General features: G+C 36.1%; 1 protein-coding gene across 1 annotated transcript in view; it reads right to left on the bottom strand.

Annotated features, from left to right (window-relative positions):
• TBC1D32 (TBC1 domain family member 32) overlaps nucleotides 1-19,601 on the bottom strand; it is a 184,802-nt gene extending 165,201 nt beyond the window's left edge. The window contains exons 1-4 of the mRNA XM_060115191.1: nucleotides 19,465-19,601; nucleotides 19,130-19,285; nucleotides 10,477-10,638; nucleotides 2,017-2,194 (exon numbers count right to left, since the gene is read on the bottom strand). Of these exons, the coding sequence (XP_059971174.1) occupies nucleotides 2,017-2,194; nucleotides 10,477-10,638; nucleotides 19,130-19,284 (495 nt within the window). The 5' untranslated portion in view covers nucleotide 19,285; nucleotides 19,465-19,601. The remainder of the gene's footprint in view (nucleotides 1-2,016; nucleotides 2,195-10,476; nucleotides 10,639-19,129; nucleotides 19,286-19,464) is intronic.
• Nucleotides 19,602-21,225: the final 1,624 nt, after the last annotated feature.

The raw sequence follows: 21,225 nt of genomic DNA, 5'->3' as shown, positions 1-21,225 counted from the left end.
AGGCAGTAATGTCCAAAGTTTTTCAATACTGGGTCAGAAATCCATATACAATCAGGATGCAACGTTTAAAATAACAATGAAATAAAGCCTATTCTATTCACAAAATACAAGTGTTCTAATATCAAAACAGCAGCATCAAAATTGTTTACTGAATGCTATTCATAGAACAATTCAGTTTTTTTAAAAGCCCAATGCAAGTAACATCAATTTTGAAGGCATAAAAAATAACATCAATATTTAATGGAATGAATGATATATTTTCAGGGATCCTTTCAATTCTGAACCTATTAATTCAGCCTCTCTTCAGTCAGTTACATGCAAGAGAGTCTTTTTTTCACTAAACAAAAGCATACCCAAACATCTTAGAGTTTGGCCACACTGAAAGAGCTTTCAGGACAGTTCTGGCATTCATCTGCTTTTTTCCAAAGGCCCAGGGATCCCACACCTTCTTGGTGGGCATACTTCACTTTCAATTCAATTAGTCACTTCTGACACAAAGTCATATTCATAAGGCAGGCACTTGAAAGTGCAGATATACCCTGTGGACATTCCAAAGGAAGCCATATAAACTCAGAGCATGATCCTTCTCAAGAATCAAAACAAAATAAAAAACAAGAATATCTTCTGAAAGTATGACTCCATTTCTACTAATGCTGTGAATTTCTTCAAAAATCTATGATTCTATGACTGGAAATAAGTTGGTGCTTAGCTAGCACCTCTTAACAGCCAGCTACTCAATCAATCCTATTGAGATCTGAATACTTGTACTTCTTAGAACAAATTAACAGTGCTCCACTTTTTTTCTCTTGTGGTTCGATTTCAGTGTATACACATGGTTCATCAAATAACTAAGAAAGTATAATCTTATGATCCCTCAGAGTCCTAAAGTTGGGTTCTTCTGTGCCTTTCATTTCCAGAAAGTCCTTGATCTGAAGAAGCAGTTCAGTAAACCTACTGAATAAGCCATCTGATTGTATTAAGCTGAACTAAAATCTCTACAGCCCAGCTTCTTCCAAAGAGTACATCAACAAGGGATGATTAAGAGCCAAAACATGAAGAAAATTCACAATCTTTGTCACTTCCTTCCTCACATCAGATAATTAACCTGACTTGTAAAATTTAAAACTCAGCACAATATCTCCTGCTAAATGATGCAGTGATAACTTTTACATTTTGCTTTGACTAATTTCAAAGCCATTTTTCCTTCAAAAGTGCAGTCTCAACTGTGACTAATACAAACACTTATTTCAGGTTTCACCCAAACTCCACAAATCCCTTTTTGCTATATGTTTAGGATCTACGTTATAGTTATGTCCCTATGTTAGAACTAATTAGGTGAAAATGTTTCACTAAAAATATCAGGTAGGATTCACACGAAGGTCAAACAGATTCCATTTGGCTTGAAATTTTCTATGTGGAATTTCATGGTGCATGCATGGGCTCTACTCTATCTAGTTTCCTTTGTCTTCTGTTAGGACTAATCTAGACATTGGCCTTTCCCTTAGCTCTGCTGAAGCCAAAAGACAAGGATTTCAATAACCTGGAAAGATAAAATATAAAACCTCAAATCTTTTGACATAAAAAAAACTTAATGTGTTAAAACTAACAATTCACAGCAACCTTCACAAAAGATAAATAAGGGAAATGTTTTATCTCCATATTTCAACTATAATGTAGTTAAAATTTGATTAATAAGGATTAATTGGGAATAAGATCTTTTAACTAAAGTTTAAGCAGATTTGTTTCAAGAGTTATTATTTTTTTATCCAAAATCCACTAGTTTATTTCCTTACCTCATTAATAACTGTTCAAATATAATTCACTGAACATATAATTCTAGAAGATGTTATTTCATGGACTAAATCTTTAATATTAGATTATGTTATTGTTTATTATTCTTCTGAATCTTAAAACTTTCTAGAAAGCAGAAAAAAAGTCTAGCTAATAAAGAATGTATTGAAGGTAATGATTATTAAACACCATTTCAAGACATAAATGCAAAACTGAACAACACACCTGATTGAATGACGAATCACTATCAGAGCAATTGTCTGTGCAGTAACTATTGCTTTTCTCCTTTTGGATTTTTTTCCACCTTTCTTGACTTCGCATTTCATCTTCTTCAAACTTGTTGATCATAGATTCCACCACTATCATCATGATGTTCTTCAGGGAATGCATCATTTCTTTGTATCTTTAATTCAAAGCAATCTTTGTAAGAGAAAGGCTATTAGCACAGGTTAAAACATTCAACTAAATTAAACTACCTGATTATGTTTTTCTTGTAAAGTCCCTTTAACAAACAATTCTAAAGAGAAAAGTCAGTTTTTCTGAAAGAATAAATGGCACAACAGAATTCACACAACAGGAAAAAAAATTAATAGGGAATCTAAAATGTGTTATTTCCCAAGTTTTTCCATCTGGTTACATGAACCAAGGCAGTAAAATTGAAAGAATCCAAGGCAAGATGTTCCAATGGCATAGATTCCAGTAATTAGGAACAAAGTCAACTATTAATATCAAACTACCAAAACCCAGCCTACTTTACACATCACTTTTATTCCTTTTTTTAATTTCTCTTTCTCTATCCTCCCTTCCTCTATTTTCTTTGCTTCCCTTCTCTCCTGCCTGTAATTTATATGTATAGGCATCCATCACCACAATTGAGACCTAAATAAGTATTAAGAGATCAGTGGGTCCTTTCAAACAGAGGCTAGAGAACCCACTGTCAGAGATGTTAAGAAAAGGATTCCTGAAATTAGTAGAAGTTTGAACTGGATAATTTCTAAGATCCCTTTCAGCTCTAGCGGGTCCAAAAATATATATTTTTTAAAAACTTAAAATAAATTTCTCCATTTATTAAGTGCAAACTGTCTAGCATCCATACTAACATTAGACTGAGATCCTCCAACACCCTACAAATAGAATTTTAGAGCTAGATGGAAACAAAAATAATCTAGTCTACCCTTTATTTTACAAATGAGGAATATGAGATGTGAACTATTGAAATTTCTATATTTAAAACAAAAAGGCATAAAGATTTAAATAAACATAGTGAATCAAGTACTAAATTTGGAATCAGAAAACCTGGATTAGAAACCTGACTACTTTATGTACAAGCTCTGTCATTATAAATAAGTCTATTTTTCCTCAACTATATATGAGATAAAAAGAATACAATCTAGGAGCACTCTTCTATTTACTAGATGGGAGGCTGCCCAATGTATAAATCACTGAATAAAGCCATTTAGATCTTCAAATTAAAAAAAAAATACAATCTAGCTGATCTAGTTCACATAGCCATAGCAAGAAATAAGTGAGAATATATATCTGAAAGTTCTTTGTAAATATAAAGCATGATCATATGTATGTTTATTGTTTATCATTATAATACTGGAAATACACTAGAAAATAAGCACAGAAACTTCCCTTTCTTTATATTTCTGGTTAATGCATCATATTAACTACATAAATCAGGGAAAGGATACTTCTCTCATAGAAGTAATAAAATCATGCTGGGGGATTTGGCTAAAAATAGTGGACTGAGTTTTTAAAGTTTAAAGAAATTTTTTGGGACTTCCCTGGTGGCCCAGTGGTTAAGACTCCATGCTCCCAATGCAGGGGGCCCAGGTTCAATCCCTGGTCGGGGAACTAAGATTCCACATACCACAACTACTGAGCTTGCATGCTCTAGAACCCATGCACTGCAACTAGAGAGCCCACATGCCACAACTACTGAGCCTGCGTGCTCTAGAGCCCACATGCCACAACTAAAGAAGCCCGTGCATTGCAATGAAGACCCAGAGCAGCCAAAATAAATTAATTAATTTAAAAAATAAAAATAAAAACAAAATGAACTTTAAAGAAATTTAAAAATATATTTTAAATTATATATTATATACATTATGTTATTAAATATGTGATTTCTATATGTCATTTAAAATACATTGTATATTTAATATTATTTAACTATATAATTTATATATTATGTAACTATAAGTAAATTGAATATAATACATATAGCTATATATGTACATATTTTTAAAGTCCCAGAAATTATGAGAAAACACAAAAATAATAAAAGATAATTAGAATAGACTAGGAATGATACAGAGGGAAAACACATACAGAAAAGAACCGCTATAGAGGTGAGAAAAAGTACAGGGAAAATTCAAGTTTAAAGTAAAGGGATATAAAGAGCAAGAAGGGTAACACAACATTGTTAATCAACTATAATCCAATATAAAATAAAAATTAAATTTAAAAAAAAAGCAAGAAGGAATTGAATCCTAAGACACTCATTAGACTAACTGGTGAAGTACATATAGGAACCGAGTGAGGAGGCCCCAGCTTCTTCCTCTACACATTCTGAGCACCAAGAAACAGGGAAGTATAATGATGCCCCAGTAGCAATCAATAGCTATCCACCAGAGCTGCTCTCCCCTTCCACAGTAATTGGATTATAGCTGGGAATAGGAGTAAACTACACTCCCCAGACTCTGTTCCAGTTAGGTATAGCCATGTGAAGAACATAAACTCCTGTCCCCTTAAAACTTACAATATAGTGATTTAATAAAGGAATATAAAAGTAAATCTCAGGGGGAAGGGTGGGGGGAAGGGACAGTTAGGCAGTTTGGGATTGACATGTACACACTGCTATATTTAAAATGGATAACCAACAAGGACCTACTGTATATAATGGGAACTCTGCTCAATATTATGTAACAACCTAAATGGAAAAAGAATTTGAAAAAGAATAGATACATGTATATGTATAACTGAATCACTTTGCTGTACACCTGAAACTATCACAACATTATTAATCAACTATACTCCAGTATAAAATAAAAAGTTAAAAAAAAGTAAATCTCAATGATTTACAGGATAAGAGTAAGGGTAATTAAAATACATAGAAAAGCTGTAAGTTTCATTTTAGAAATACTTCCTCCAGAAAACATACATTTCTTGAAACCACAAACACTAATTCTTCTGCAAGAAATATCAGCAAACGATCTAAAGGTAGATAAAAGAATAATACTTAAAAAAAAAAAAAAGCTAGAGAGTAAGGCCCTGAATATCAAGAGTTAAATAAACTAGAGCTCAGTAGCAACTGCAGACTTGAAAAAGCCAAGGATAGAATATGGAAACCATTGAGAAGATTCCTTCATCCTCCAATAAGTTAAAATTAGAAAAAGCTCTAAGAGGTAGTGAAAAAACCCATACCAATTAACAATGAAAATACACATTGTGAGTACTTCCACTAATATATATGAGAATGTATGATAGATGCTACAAATGAACTGTTTCATGTACAGACCTCTATTTAAAAAATAAATATCAAAATGTTTAATTAGGAAAGCAATTTGAATTATTACAGTAAAAATGTTTTTAATAAATGTACTGTTGCCACATTAGCCCTAAGTAGTATCTAAAGAATCACACACAAAAAAAGAAAGAAAATTATACTCTGTACAACTTAAAATCCCTCATCCATGATTCACAAAGCAGAAGACATTCATTAAGACATTTAAAGTCTTTTTGAGGTAATTATTGTTGTATTAATTTTTACACATGAATGAACTAAAACACAAGAAAATTAAATGTCTTACGCAGAGACAAAAAGTAATTTCCTAACAATCCCATGTAAAACTTTGCTTTTAGCATTAAAAACCTTTCATTTTCTGACTAATGAAGAGTTTTAGTCCCGCTTTTAGAATAAGCTTAAGGATATTGTCAGAAATAGACTACTAGTAATTATAATGAAGTAGTCCCTCCTTATCTGTGGTTTTGCTTTCCACAGTTTCAGTCACCCACAGTCAACCGTGGTCTGAAAATATTAAATGGAAAATTCCAGAAATAAACAATTCATAAGATTTAAATTGTCTGCTGTTCTGAGTAAGTGATGAAATCTCGAGCCATCCAGCTGTCCAGCATGTGAATCATCCCTTTATTCAGTACTGCCTGTTAGTCACTTAGCAGCCATCTGGCTTATCAGATCTACTGGTCAAGGTATCCCAGTGTTCGTGGTCAAACCATCCTCATTTTACTTAACAATGGACCCAAATCGCAAATAGTAGTGATGTTAGCAATTCAGATATTCTCTTACTATGCCTAATTTATAAATTAAACTTTACCATAGTTATGTATGTATGTACAGGAAAACAGATAGGATTTAGTACTATCCATGGTTTTAAGTATCCACTGGGGTCTTAGAATGTATCCCCCTGTAGGAAAGCAGGGATACTGTATTATCCAAAGATGGAAGTGGCTCTAGTTTTGTTTTTTCATCAAATCAGGAAATAAGAAATCTTGATCTCCATGGCTTTTAACTTAATATATATTGTGGTTAGAACTTGCTAAATTTATAAATAGCTGCACACTGTCACTCTGTTCATAACATGTTTAAACAATCAGTTGTCACAAGGGGAAAGAGGTCCCATCCAACATCATAAAGAAATGTTTAACAATTTAAAAACAAATCAAATATAATTCTTAAAATATAATAGGTAATATAAGCTCAGGTATATATTTCTATTTTTCTACTACTTGAAAGAGGGGCTATATCTCAAGCTTCAGCACCTGCCTTCAAACTGCAATAGGAAGCAACCATGATGGTCTAGCGTGGAGAGAAACCAGATGCCAAAGGCACTTAAAAACATCACATAAATCCAAGGCCACAGTCTAGAATTAACAAAGCAAATGTCATGTGTCCAAATCGTCACCAAAAATAAATTTTGGGGATCCAAATTTTAAAAGTTTTACTGTGCATAAAAATTATGTAAAATTTTTATCAGAATAAAAAATCATTGCAATCTAGCTTCAGAAAGCAATTTTTAACATTAGATAACATTAATATGCTACCTACCCTAAGAATTAGAAACTAAATAGAGCTACACTAATAAGTATGAATTAAGAAGAAACTAGAAATTTATGCTCTCTACTTGCCCATTCTGCCCTTTATAGCCCTAAAGAGTCTTCTGTTATGTTACATTTCATGAGGGGCAGGAGGGGGTGGTGGGGGGAGAACCAGATCTTCAATCATCAATCATATGCCAGTGTTGAAAGATAATTAAGGGCTTCCATGGTGGCGCAGTGGTTGAGAGTCCGCCTGCCGATGCAGGGGACACAGGTTTGTGCCCCGGTCCAGGAAGATCCCACATGCCACGGAGCGGCTGGGCCAGTGAGCCATGACTGCTGGGGCCTGCAGGTCTGGAGCCTGTGCCCCGCAACGGAAGAGGCCACAACAGTGAGAGGCCCGCGTATCGCAAAAAAAAAAAGAAAAAAGAAAAGAAAAGATAATTAAAATGAGAAATACCTAAGTAGCTGAGTTTAAACATGAGAAGGAAATCTCAAATCTTCTTTCATCTCAATTACTGCTCTGTATTAAATTGTTTTCTGTGTGAGAGTCAGGCATTTTGTCATGCTATCTCACTGCTCAAGAACTCAGAGTGGCTGAGACCTAAAAAGAGTGAAGAAGCATTAGGAACAAGACAAGGATCTCCCCTCTCCCCATTGATTTTCAACATCCTACTGGAAGTCCTAATTAATGCAATAAGACAAGAAAAGGAAATAAAAGGCAAACAGATTGGGAAGGAAGAATAAACTGCAGAAGACATAATCATCTATGCAGAAAATCTGAAAGAATTAACCAAAAAACTCCTAGGACAACTAAGTGATTATAGCAAGGTTGCAGGATACAAGGTTAATATACAGAAGTCATTCACTCTCCCACATACCAGCAATGGACAAGTGGAATTTGAAATTAAAAACATAATACCATTTATATCAGCACCCCCCCCAAAAATTAAACACTTAGGTATAAATCTAACAAATATATACAAGATTTATATAAGGAAAACTATAAAACTCTATTGAAAGAAATCAAAGAAGAACTAAATAAATAGAGAGACAGTCCATGTTCAAGGATTAAGAAGACTCAATTCTTCTCAACTTGATCTACAGATTCAACACAATCTAAATCAAAATCCCAGGAAGCTATTTTGTAGATATCAACAAAATTATTCTAGGGCCTCCCTGGTGGCGCAGTGGTTGAGAGTCCGCCTGCCGATGCAGGGGACACGGGTTCGTGCCCCGATCCCGGAGGATCCCACATGCCGCGGAGCGGCTGGGCCCGCGAGCCATGGCCGCGGAGCCTGTGTGTCCGGAGCCTGTGCTCCGCAACGGGAGAGGCCACAGCAGTGAGAGGCCCGCGTACAGCAAAAAAAAAAAAAAAAAAAAAAAAAAAAAAAAAAAATTATTCTAAAGTTTATATGAAGAGACAAAAAACCCAGAATACCCAGCACACTACTGCAGGAGAAGAACAAAGTTAGAGGACTGACACTACTCAACTTCAAGACTTACTATAAACCTACAGTAATCAAGACAGTGTGGTATCAGCCAAAGAAAAGACAAACAGATCTGTGGAACAGAATAGAGAGTCCAGAAATACCCTTAAATATAGTCAACTGATCTTTGACAAAGAAGCAAAGGCAATATAATGGAACAAAGATAGTGTTTTCAACAAATGGTGCTGGAACAACTGGACATCGACATGCAAAAAAAATGAATCTATATATGTACCTTATACCTGCACAAAAATTAACTCAGACTGGATCACAGACCTTAATATAAAGTGCAAAACTATATACCTCCTAGAAAATAACACAGGAGAAAATGTAGACGACCTTGGATTTGGCATGATTTTTTAGATACGACACGAAAGATACTTCATTAAAATTAAAAATTTCTGATCTGCAAAAGACACAGTTAAGAGAATGACAAGACAAGCCACAGACTAGGAGAAAATATTTGCAAAAGACATACCTGACAAAGGACTGTTATCCAAAACATACAAAAACTCTTAAAACTCAACAATAAGAAAACAACATGATTAAAAAATGACCCAAAGGTCCTAGCAGATAACCTCACTGAAGAAGATAAACAGATGACAAATAAGCATATGAAAAGATGCTCCACATCATATGTCATTAGGGAAATGCAAACTAAAACAACAATGATATACCACTACACACCTATTAGAATAGCCAAAATCTGGAACACTGACAACATCAAATGCTGACAAGTAAGTGGAACAAGAACTTTCATATATTGTTGATGAAAATGCAAAATGGTACAGCCACTTTGGAAGACAACTGGGCAATTTCTTACAAAACTAAACACAATCTTACAATGTGACCCAGTCAATCACGCTCCTAAAAACCCGCACACGATGTTTATAGCAGCTGTATTCATAACTGCCAAAACTTGGAAGCAAGCAAGATGTCTGATACATCCAAACAATTGAATTTATTCAGGGCTAGAAAGAAATGAACTATCAAGCCATGAAAAGTTTCCATGGAAGAAACTTAAGTGTTTTTTTAGTTGATGTATAGTTCATTTACAATGTTTCAGGTGTACAACAAAGTGATTCAGTTATACACATATAGGTACATATATATATATATTCTTTTTCAGATTCTTTTCCACTATAGGTTATTACAAGATATTGAATATAATTCCCTGTGCTACTTAAATGCATTTTATTAAGTAAAAGAACCCAATCTGAAATGCTACATACTGTATGGTATGTATGACATATGTCATACTGTATGACATTCTGGAAAAGGCAAAACTATGGAGACAGTAAAAAGATCAGTGATTGCCAGGGGTAGGGAGGGGGAAGGATGAACAAGCAGAGCACAGAGGATTTTAGGGCAGTGAAACTACTCTGTATATTATAATGGTGAAAACATGTCATTATAAATTTGTCCAAAACCACAGAATGCACAATGCCAAGAGTAAGCTATAATGTAAACTATGGACTCTGGGTAATAAAGATGTGTCAATGTAGGTTCCTTAATTGAAACAAATGTCCCATAAGCTGTGTAGTGCGGCCCCTCCCCCCCAAAAAAAAAATTTGTACCACTCTGGTGCGGAATGTTGATAATGGGGAAGTCTATATATGTGTAGTAGCAGGAGGTATATGGGAAATCTCTGTACCTTCTGCTCAGTTTTGCTGTGAGCCAAAAATTGCTCTAAAGTCTATTTTAAAAAAGTGAACAGTGAAGGAGTAAGTGACACAAATATTTAGGGAAAGGACATTCTAGGTAGCAGAAGCAACATAAATACAAAGAGCCCTGAGCGAGGGCTTTGCTTGGCTTGTTTGAGAGAAAACAAGACCAGTGTGGCTGGGGCAGTGGAAGAGGGAAAATGATAAGAAATCAGGTAGGAGAGGGAGCAGAAGGCTCATGGTGGGCCTTGTAGGCGACAGGAGAAACTCTGGATTTTATTTTGAATGAGATGAGAAGCCTTCAGAGAGTGTTGCATGGAAGAGTGGCATGATCTGAATCACTGGTTTAAAGAATCATTCTGGCTGCTATGAGGTGAAAAGACTGTAGGGGACATGGGTTAAGGGTGCTTTTAAGAAACGCTGTTGAGAGAAAAATTACTTTAAAATATTACTGTGGGCATACTCACTCTTTAGATTCCTGAGTCCTTTTAGTAACATGCTGTACCACTGTGTCATAGCCAAATTCCTCACCCTGATTCTGATCAGATGTCCATTTTTCTATTTCTTCTTCAATCATAGACCCCAAAGTATTACATATACGCTGCCTAAGGTATTTCACAAATTCATAGCTGAAACATTTAAAAAATAAATGCAGTAAATATCATGAACTCACTTATCAACCATACCCAGAAAAAATGTTAGCACAGAAAGATTTGTAACATATAATCAGATTTCTTACCTTAAACCAGGATTAAATTAGTCATTCATCCCAAATCATATAGCTAATCTAGAATTTTGTTGTTTTTTTTCTGAGACACTTGGAAAAGATCACATTTAAAGATGATGATAGTAGACAGCAAATTTCGGGACCAGCACAAACTTTAGGGGGTTAGGAGTCTTTTCGCACTTCTTTTTTATGCTCATATCTTTTGTGTGTGATGCTTAATGGTAGGGAAAGCAGTTGTTAAAGATTTTCACAATTGTTCAAGCTGATGAAGAAAACCACACTAGATAACAGTAACTATAAAAGAATAAATAGGAAAAGGTTAAGCTCCAATCATCAAGAGTTTTTTGTACATTTGGAAATTGTGTTCATTTTGAACTGACCTAAATTCCACCTAATCAGCTTTTGTCTGACTATGTTCACAAGAAGTAGCTCAGACAATTCAATACATTGGACCTTCCTCTTCATACTGTTAGGTTGATGCTAACATTAAAATCCATTCGCAAACTCAGACAATAAGCAAATATGAGAGGGCAAGAGTTCCAAAAGTGGATAATTATATTATGAAACATGTTTACTAAAAATAAAGAGCAACGATTATAATTAATATCACGATTTAGAAAGGTTTAAAAAGCTTTTGTGGTCTCTTAAATGACAAAGATAATTTAGGACGGGCCATTTTTGTAAATGCCACTATGTTCAAGACTTGTAGTTTGAATATATCACTGTATAAAAGCCTTGCATATATGCAGTACAGGAGATCAAGGAGAGCCTGAATAATTTTCTTCACATATTTATAAGTCCATCATGGTATCTAGCATACAGTCTTCAGTTTAATATTTATTAAATGATTGTATGTCCTCTAAAGAACAGCCACCTTTTACCCAGGTGGCCAAAGGATCTCATTTTCAATTTTAACGGCTTTTGATTTGGATTTCCTGCCCTGACCATTTCTCCTCAACTCTGAACCCATTGCTGCTTCCTGGAATCTCCATGGCTGCTTCAGTAATGTAAGTGGCAGGCCTGCCATAGACGATGCAGGCTCCAAAAGTCAAGTAGAGATATTTGACATGAAACCATGTAGTATTATAGAAAAAGTACAGGCTCAGAGCCAAAACGGCCTGAATGCCAGCTCCAGCTCTACCACTCTAGCTGGAGTGGCCTGGGACAAGTCTGTTTTTCCATCTGTAACTTGGAAATGATCATGTCTGCTTCATTCCACTATTTTAAATTCAGGAGGCAATAGACAAGAAACTTAATCATTATAAACAACAAAATTAAAAAGAAGGATATTCTCTACTCCCACAGTGTCAACTTCGGACTCAACACAAACAGGTGATTCCTTTAGTTCTTTCATCAGCCAAAATGTCTCCCCAGAATATAGACCTATACAGGCATACCTCGTTTTATTGCACTTTATTGTGCTTCACAGATATTGGGAGTTTTTAACAAACCGAAGGTTTGTGCCAACCTTGCATCAGAGCAAGTCTATCAGCACCAACAGCATTTACTCACTTTGTGTCTCTGTGTCACATTTTGGTAATTCTCACAATATTTCAAACCTTTTCATTATTATTATATTGTTACAGTAATCTGTGATCAGTGATCTTTGATGTTACTACTACAACTTGCTGAAGGCTCAGATGACGGTTAGCATTTTTAGCAATCAAGCATTTCTTAATTACGGTATGTACTTTTTTTTACATAATGTTATTGCACTTAATAGATTACAGTATGGTGTAAACATAGCTTTTATATGTACTAGGAAACCCCCCAAAAACTCATGTGACTCGCTTTATTGTAATATTTGCTTCATTGCAGTGGTCTGGAACCAAACACGCAATATCTCTGAGGTATGCCTATATATTAACTACCTACTGGACAAGGCTACTTTATGTATTTTTCACCATATCAATCAGCACAGTCAATACCAAATTTATCATCCTACCCACCCGATCACAAACCACGTTCTCTTCTGACATATATCTTTGTTAATGGTACCATCCTTCAATCAGATAACTGTGTATAGCCTCAAACAATCTTCTCTATTACACCTCAGATCTAATTAGTTACCAAGCTCTGTAATTCTGTAAATTCTTCCTCCACAACTTCTCTTTCCTTTCCCACTGCCATCAGACTAATGTTCACATCTTCATAACTTCAGCTAAACAATTGCAAGGGCCCTCTTAGGTCAACCTATCAATCAGTGGTTCTTAAAGTATAACATGGGGCTTCCCTGGTGGCACAGCGGTTAAGAATAAGCCTACCAATTCAGGGGACACAGGTTCGAGCCCTGGTCCAGGAAGATCCCATATGCGGTGGAGCAACTAAGCCCATGCGCCACAACTACCGAGCCTGCACTCTAGAGCCCGTGAGCCACAACTACCGAGCCCACATGCCACAACAAGTGGAGCCTAGAGCCCGTGCTCTGCAACAAGAGAAGCCACCACATGAGAAGTCGCACACTGCAACGAAGAGTAGCCCCTGATCACCGCAACTAGAGAAAGCCCTCACGCAGCAAGGAAGACCCAACGCAGCCAAAAATAAATTAATTTTTTTAAAAGTATAACATGGATAAGAATCACCTGAAGGGCTTATTAAAACACAGATTGCTGGGCCCCACTCTCAGAGGTCAAATTCAGGTATACTGTGGGCCCAAGAATTTTCATTTCTAACAAGTTCCCAGGTGATGCTGACGCTGATGCCAATGCTGCTGGTCCTAGTACCATAACTTGAGAAGCACTGATCTAGATACAGATTCTGTATTCAGATAGCTTTTAAACTAGCCTAAGTGTCTTACAACTGTGATCAGCAGATCCTTACAATGCTGTGTTAGTTTCTGGTGTACTGCAAAATTGATTCAGTTACACATATACATGTATATTCTCTTCCATAATCTTTTCCATTATAGTTTATATATTATAATTTATTAGATCCATCCATTTAAAATGTTGACTTTTTTGTTTAGGGTATTTCTAAACCAAATCTTTGTATATTTTATACAAAATGGTGAAAACTTACACAGCCAAGATATGATAAAGGTATCACTGCTTTCTTTGAAATGACTTTGAAAATGAAAAGGATCCAGATAACCCTTTCAGCCCAATGTGATCTCACAGCCAGTCTCTTACTACTGGGAAAGAGAAGAGAACAGTGAATGTGGAAGAAAGTGAAGAGAGAGACGAAAAGTCCCTAAAAGTAATTCTGAGCCTCTTCACAATCCTGCCCAAGGCTAGTCAATCAGACACATCAGTTTTCTTCGGCATCTCTGAGATATTCAGTGAGAAATGGAAGGTGGGGCAAGCCTGAGTTATTTCCCTGAAATTGAAAGAAGAGCCTTTCTGAGGATGAATTCTACATCCCACCATCAACACCTACTATGGAATGGCAGTATTATCCTAGTCCCTTAGTTTCATCAGCCCTATCTCTGTGCCACAAATCAAGCAATTAGGAGATACGAATATTTAACTGAGAAATATAACTTTTGTGTTTGCTTTGTTTAAAGCCCAATCTGTAACAAAAATGATATTTTCATAACAAAGGCAGTAAGAAAATATAATGCAAGCCCATTAACAAAATATATTCAAGAAAGTTAAGACAATATCATTCTAAAATAAAAGACATATTTTTTAAATCCCCACTACTTAGCATCAGATGTAAATAACAAATATGCTGGGAACATTTTTAAATCCATTCTTTGGGAACTTAAATAACCACACCCTTTTTTTTTTAATGACATCACTTTGACCTATGACCACAATAACATCTCCCTGAAGACCCCATTCAAAATGCTTTAAAGTTTTTGTCCATTTGCCAAGTTAAATTAACCCAAGGACCCCAAGTCTGAATCTTGCCTTAATGGGTTACTGCTCTTTTCAAATGAATCTTTTAAGAAAAAAATATCTCTTGAGAGGTCATGTCCTCTATCGTGGGAGGACTACCAGGCTGCCTATGACTTTAGGATGCTCTACTGACTCACTGATCATTGGAAAACTCTGAGTCTCCAATCCCAAATTAGTGAAAATACTCATTTCTTCAAGTGGGCCCTTATACTGCATGGGTAAGAGTAATCCACGTCTTCAAATTCCCATCCAATAATTCATTTTGTGTTGGTTCTTTTACCATCTGAATTCATGGCAATACCCCAAAAAATCCTAGAAGTAAAATACACAGCAATGTGTCTGATCATTCTGCTTTACTTCTGACAAATATGAAAATTTTCACATTTACACAGGAAAATTTTATTAAGTTGAGTAGAAGAACATTCACTGTTTTCCATTCTTCTTTCTTCACCTTTATTACCTAGGAAAATTTAAGGATTTTTTTCCCATGATGAACTTCTGACATGTTCAAATGTTGATATCAAAATATACAGAGATTACTATTACAGTATAAGGACATAAAAAAATCTAATACAAGTTTGTTTGAGGAAATCATCCTCTTAGCTATTTAAACAAGAACTTTTTCAATAATATACAGAAAAATTATCAGTAATGATATGTTTTAAAAAGATAACTTATTAAGTTATGAATTATAATGCTGATATTTGGAATCCTTAAAATGGATTATATTTCAGGATTATAGGACTTATATGATAAACTTAACTTTATATATATTAGTGTATAAAAAGCTATGTTAAAAAAAAAGAATGAGTATTTTATACTACTTACAACCTTTTAGGTCAAAGAATAAGCCTCTGAATCATGATAAACAGTTACTAAATGCATTCATTAATTATGGAAGCATACATATAATTCTTAGGGATTTCTTCTATGCAGGGATAACACTTTACATAATGGATGTTTTCTTGAAGTTACCACTTAAACATACTAGAGTTCACTAATTTAGAAAGTCACTGGTAGATTCTTCTGTAAAAAAAAAAAAAAAAAAAAAAATCCCAATTCAATAAATACAATTGTGCTCCTTCTGTATCAAACCAAAAATATATCAGATTAGAGGGCTACAAAGAAGAGCCTCTGCATTAGAGACTGTTACAATCATTAGGGTTGCTAAGTATATAAATACTTATATATTTATATACTTAGCAACCCTAATGATATATATAGATATATATAGATATATATATATGTATGTATATAGCAATTCTCATTGAAATGCAAGTAAGTATTTTCTAGCTCTGTGGTTCTCAACCCTGGCTGCATATTAGAATCACCTAGAGAGTTTTTCCAAAAATACCAAGGCCCAGTCTCCACCACTCCCCCTCTGCCAAGCCCCCCAGGAAATTTGGATTCACTTATGGTTAAAGTTCATCATCAGTGTTTTTTTAAACAAACTCCAATCAATCCTAGTGTAACCAAGACTGAAAACCAGGGCTGTTTTTTTTTTTTTTTTTTAAAGGAAGCCAGTCTAAGTGTAAAAATTTATAGAATACACAGACACATAATGAAAGCAATGTCTTCTTCCCTACCTCTCACCCCTCCTACAAGCCTCAAATCCTAGCTGCCACTTTCAAAGAAAAGAAAGAAAGCTTGGATCTTTTAGAGAAAGTGTACAGTTTGGGGTAAAAAAATAAACAAAAGAGGCTACGGAAAGCAGAGATAGGTTAGGGCAGCTGCACTGTGGGGCAAATCCCCAGATAGGGCCGTTCTGCCTACACTATGGTTTCTCCCCAAATGACTGCTTTCTTCCCCCACTTTATTATACTACCTGAAATTCCATCATTCATGGACTCAATTGTTTTAACAACCAGCTTCTTACAAAAATGCCAATAGCCTAGAGATACCAGTTTCCCCTATAAAACTATTTAATAAGATTATTTTTCTTGCTGTTATACCAGGACAACATCAGGTGGATTTAAGGAACCAATGTTCTGATAGTGGAGATGGGATGACAGATAATTCTGATGCATGAAACACTTCGGGAAGCAACATATACCTAAGTGACTCAAGAACATTTAGTGTTCAAGGAGAGTTAGGTCAGTGAATAGAAAGACAAATGAAAATATGAGTACCTGGACTGACAGCTAGAATCTCATCAAACTCTGAGACTGTAATATACTATGAAAATACCAAACACAAGCATCTCCTCCTCTTTCCTCCCTCATAAGGAATTCCTTCCTCCTAAGACACAGATCTCAGGCTAGTGAAGCTAACACATGAATTTTATTATCTATATTTTTAAGACTAAAAATTACTCAAACTACTTTTAGAATTATAAATCTTACTTTTAAGACTACAAACTTTTATAATTTGAATGTGTCTGGGGTTTTTTAGGTAGGCCACAAGTAAATCTCTTTATTAAATAGTAAATATTAACTATGCAATTAATCGGCAGGCCTTTAATCTATCTAATAAACTGTTGAAGAAGAGTTGAAATTAATACAATAGTCATTACACTGCTGAAAGGAACCAGAATGATCCAACTTTAACTTGAAAAGCATTTAAAAATTGACACCGCTAAAGCAATATTTATAGGCAAATGTGTAGTCTTAAATGTTTACATTAAAAAAAGAAGAAAAGCTGCAAATAAATAAGTTAAAAATTCATCACAAATTTTAAAAAGTGTCCCAGGAAGGGAAAAAAGAAGAGCAGAAATTTTAAAAACCATAAAATAAATACATAATAGAAAGGAAAATCGAAGTTAATCGCTAGTTCTTTGAAAAGACTAACAAAATTAGTCTAGATAAACCTGTAGCAGAACAGATGGAGAACAAAGGAGGAAAGGCATAAATTTTTAAAAAAGAATAAAAAGGGGACAATTATAGATACTGGAAATATTTAAAAAGTAATAGGATATTAACAAAAATCTTTATACAAATAAATTTGAAAATCTAGATTAAATGGACAAATTCCCAGAATATGATCCTAGCAAAAACTCAATAATCTGAAAATATTTTAAACAAGTATTTACATGTGAGATAAAAACCAGAAATTAAACCCCAAATTTAATGCTTGATGTGGATTTGTTTGAGGTAAATAAGTATTATCTGAGTACAATAAACATTAACAACCAAAACTGAATTTGAGAAAGTTGCCGTTTTTCTATATTCCTCTGTTTAAGTAATAAATCAATAGCTAACCAATAAAAGCTGGTCTCTGGTATCTCCAAAATAAAGAATATTATCATGCAATATCAGCTCTTAGTAGTGGACTTAATGAATAAACAGGAAAATCATGGAAATACAAAAGAAAGCATACGTATAACCAGAAATACTAATTAACAAAAAATTCCTTCCACACTTCTTAAAACTCCCTTGAGAATCTGGTGAAAACTGTAATGCTCCCCCCATAAAACTGCAAGTAAACGCAAACTTTTGTACAGAATATTAAAGGGCTCAAGGATCCCCTGATGCCCACATATGAAGCAGGTAGGAATTCCAGGTAAGAACTTCAGGGCATACAAAAGTCAGTAAAGATAACATAACAAGAAAATTGTTAAATGTCATCTTCTGTGAGATCAAAATGAAAGGCAAACACTTAATTTAAAATATCATTACTGGGGGTTCCCTGGTGGCGCAGTGGTTGAGAGTCCGCCTGCCAATGCAGGGGACACTGGTTCGTGCCCCGGCCCGGGAAGATCCCACATGCCGCGGAGCGGCTGGGCCCGTGAGCCATGGCCGCTGAGCCTGCGCGTCCGGAGCCTGTGCTCCGCAAGAGGAGAGGCCACAACAGTGAGGGGCCGGCGTACCGCAAAAAAAAAAAAAATCATTACTACTACTAATAAATTGAGGCACCTGGAGGTAAACTTTTCGATGGAGAGGCTTAATTTAAATTACACATGACTCAAATCAAAAGAAAAACACGCATCTCTAGAGGAACATACCCTTCAAAATTTACCTCAACTGGTAAATCTGCCTACCTTCCTATAGGTAAAACTTGCTATCTACTGCTCCCAAACCCAGAACACTCTGTACTTCTACAGCACTTATACTCCTGACATTATCACAGGCATTTGAGTATGCACCTTATCCCTCTGTAGGAACTTAAGCTATTCCATAGGAAGTTAATCTCACTTGAGTGTTCCTGTCGTGCTCAAAATGCATAATTGGTGCAGCCACTGAAAGATCAGATCAGCAAAGTAACAGGGATCTTGGGAACTCAATGCTTTTGAGGTACAGTGACAGAAATCCCTTGGGATGATATAATTACTCTCAAATGAACAAGAATAATTTACAACTAACGTTACTATGTTGCCCAGGAGAAAAAAATATTAGGATATGTCGGTTGTGTCAGTAAAAACACAGAGGAAGCATAAGGTTTGGAAAACAAGTAAAGAATATAAAATAAATTCGGTATCTGAGTAAATAAAGGAAATCATGAACCTCCAACTTGGGCGCTATTTTGACAACAATCAAGTGAACATTCTTTATCCAACTACATTTTGATATTTTCTGGATCAGCTGGTTTGTTTGCTCAAGAAATCAAAAGGAATTTTACTTGTGAAAATTTTCATCAGTTTCCTCCAGATGTAAGAGGATCTCCTCGGCGCACTCCAGGGAGGGAGCCCCCGTGATTTTCTCCTTCACGCTCTGGAACAACTGCCTCAGCATGGCCTGCAGCATCACTTCGACCTCGCCGGAGAAATGTGCCATCCTGTGTCAGAATCAAACGCTGAGGGTCCTTTGCTGAGGGTCCCAGCAAACGCCGCACCCTGCGCACGCGCGTCCCCACCCAGCCCCCACCGGCGCACAGCGCCGTTCCCCGGGAGACTGCGGCAGGCGCTTAGGGGCGGGCCCTCGGCTGCCGGCGCGTCGTTCAGAAAAACAAGTTACCTTGCGTTGGGGAAACAAGAATCCTCGAGGTCCCGCCTTTGGAACTCGTCGCTGCCGCCCTTCCGGGCCAAGAGGATTCAAGCTGCACCGACTAAGAGCAAAAAAGAAATCCCAAAGGCTCTGCGGGTGGGCTTGACGACGGGACGTCACCGCTACGCGTGACGTCCGCACGTTGACGTGATTTTCCAGGTGGGAGGGGGGGCACTTGACAACCTGCCCGCGCTCTTAGAGGAAGTTTCAGGTGCGCTCGCTGAAAGGGTTGTAGGTGGGAGGAAGAAAAGGGTAGGAGGAGGAAGGGGTCAATAAAAGAAAGATAATAGAAGTGAAACTGAAAGCAGCTTGAAAAGTTTTAATTGAGTGAATGGTATTGAAGTGTTGCAATGCTCTTTCCTTCAAACAGCTAACACCTATTGACTCCTACCCTTTACCAAGCACCTTGCTAGGAGCTGTGAAGAAGAGGACGCTCTCACATTCTAACAAACAAGAAGTCAGCGATTACAACACAGTGCAATTAAGTGTTATGATAGAGAAATGCGCCAGGTAGGTGCTGTGGAAACCTAGAATCACCTTTTAACCCAAAAGAAGAGTCAAGGAAAGAAGTGAAGAGAAAACAAACTGAACGTGCAAAGGGTAGGGACCTGAGAGAGTGTAGCATATTCCGGTACTTCAATTTGTAGAATTAGAAAGAGGAGGTGAGGGGTCTAGAGACGTAAATGGACCACATCGGAAAGGGTCATATTTGGCACTTTTAAGGGATTAGAGGTTTGTCTTGAAAGTAGTAGAACAGAATGGGATTCCAGAACTGAATCGTGAGATATCATATATAAAGATCACTCTGCAGGAAGTTGCAATGGATAATCATGGTCCTTCATACAGTTTCCAATCTAGGTAAATCCCCAGTCCATGGTCATGTCCAAGCTACAAGGTACCAACCCATCAGTGTTGGTTAGGATCAGATCCTGGTGTCTACAGAATAGTCAATCCCAAATCACTGATCTGTGGTTCAATGTCAATAAATTCTCCCTTATCCAGCTTTATATTTTATGCCCCTGGTCCAACAACATCTGATTCACTTTACATGTTAGCCAGGATCAATGACTTCTTTGTCTATGCTGTTACTTCCAGGAGCAAAAGTATGATATATCTTTGCCAGCTCTAGCAGCATGTTTCTTGGTGAAATATATGCTCAATTTTGGTTGTCTTATTACCACATTAAGAAAAAAACAAACTGGCAGAGTAGGCATACTTGTACCTTTATTTGTGGGCAAAGCTATAAAAGCCAATACCTGTATGTGCGTAGAATCACCAGCACGTGACAACTTCATTTTCAGACTAACACAGGTGAGTTATATTGGCAACTCAAACACCAGGATTAACATAGCCATTAGCGATGTAATTTTTTGAAATGGTAGACTATTATTGGTAAAATTCAGAACAAAATAAGATATACTCTTTATTTACATAGTTTTTGCATTCCTAGAAAAGTCAGTGTATTAAAACCGTGCCAAGTATTATTTTTATATAAATGGAATCAGTTCATGGACTCAGATACTTCTCAAGAGCTTTTTAATCTACATGAATGTCCAGCAGACTGTTGAAAGTCATATGGGAACCAGAACAATTATTTTGTGTGGGAGAGTGTCCTGTGTATTTCAAGATGTTCAGCATCCCTAGCTCAGATTACAAATACCAGTAAATGCCATCAAATTATTGTGATGACAGAGTGTCCCCCACATATTTCTAAACTGCTTTCTTGGGAAC

The sequence above is a fragment of the Mesoplodon densirostris genome, chromosome 12, assembly GCF_025265405.1.
Source record: "Mesoplodon densirostris isolate mMesDen1 chromosome 12, mMesDen1 primary haplotype, whole genome shotgun sequence".
Taxonomy (NCBI): Eukaryota; Metazoa; Chordata; class Mammalia; order Artiodactyla; family Ziphiidae; genus Mesoplodon; species Mesoplodon densirostris.
Note: the sequence above shows the minus strand (reverse complement) of the source record. Positions and strands in the feature narration are given on the sequence as shown.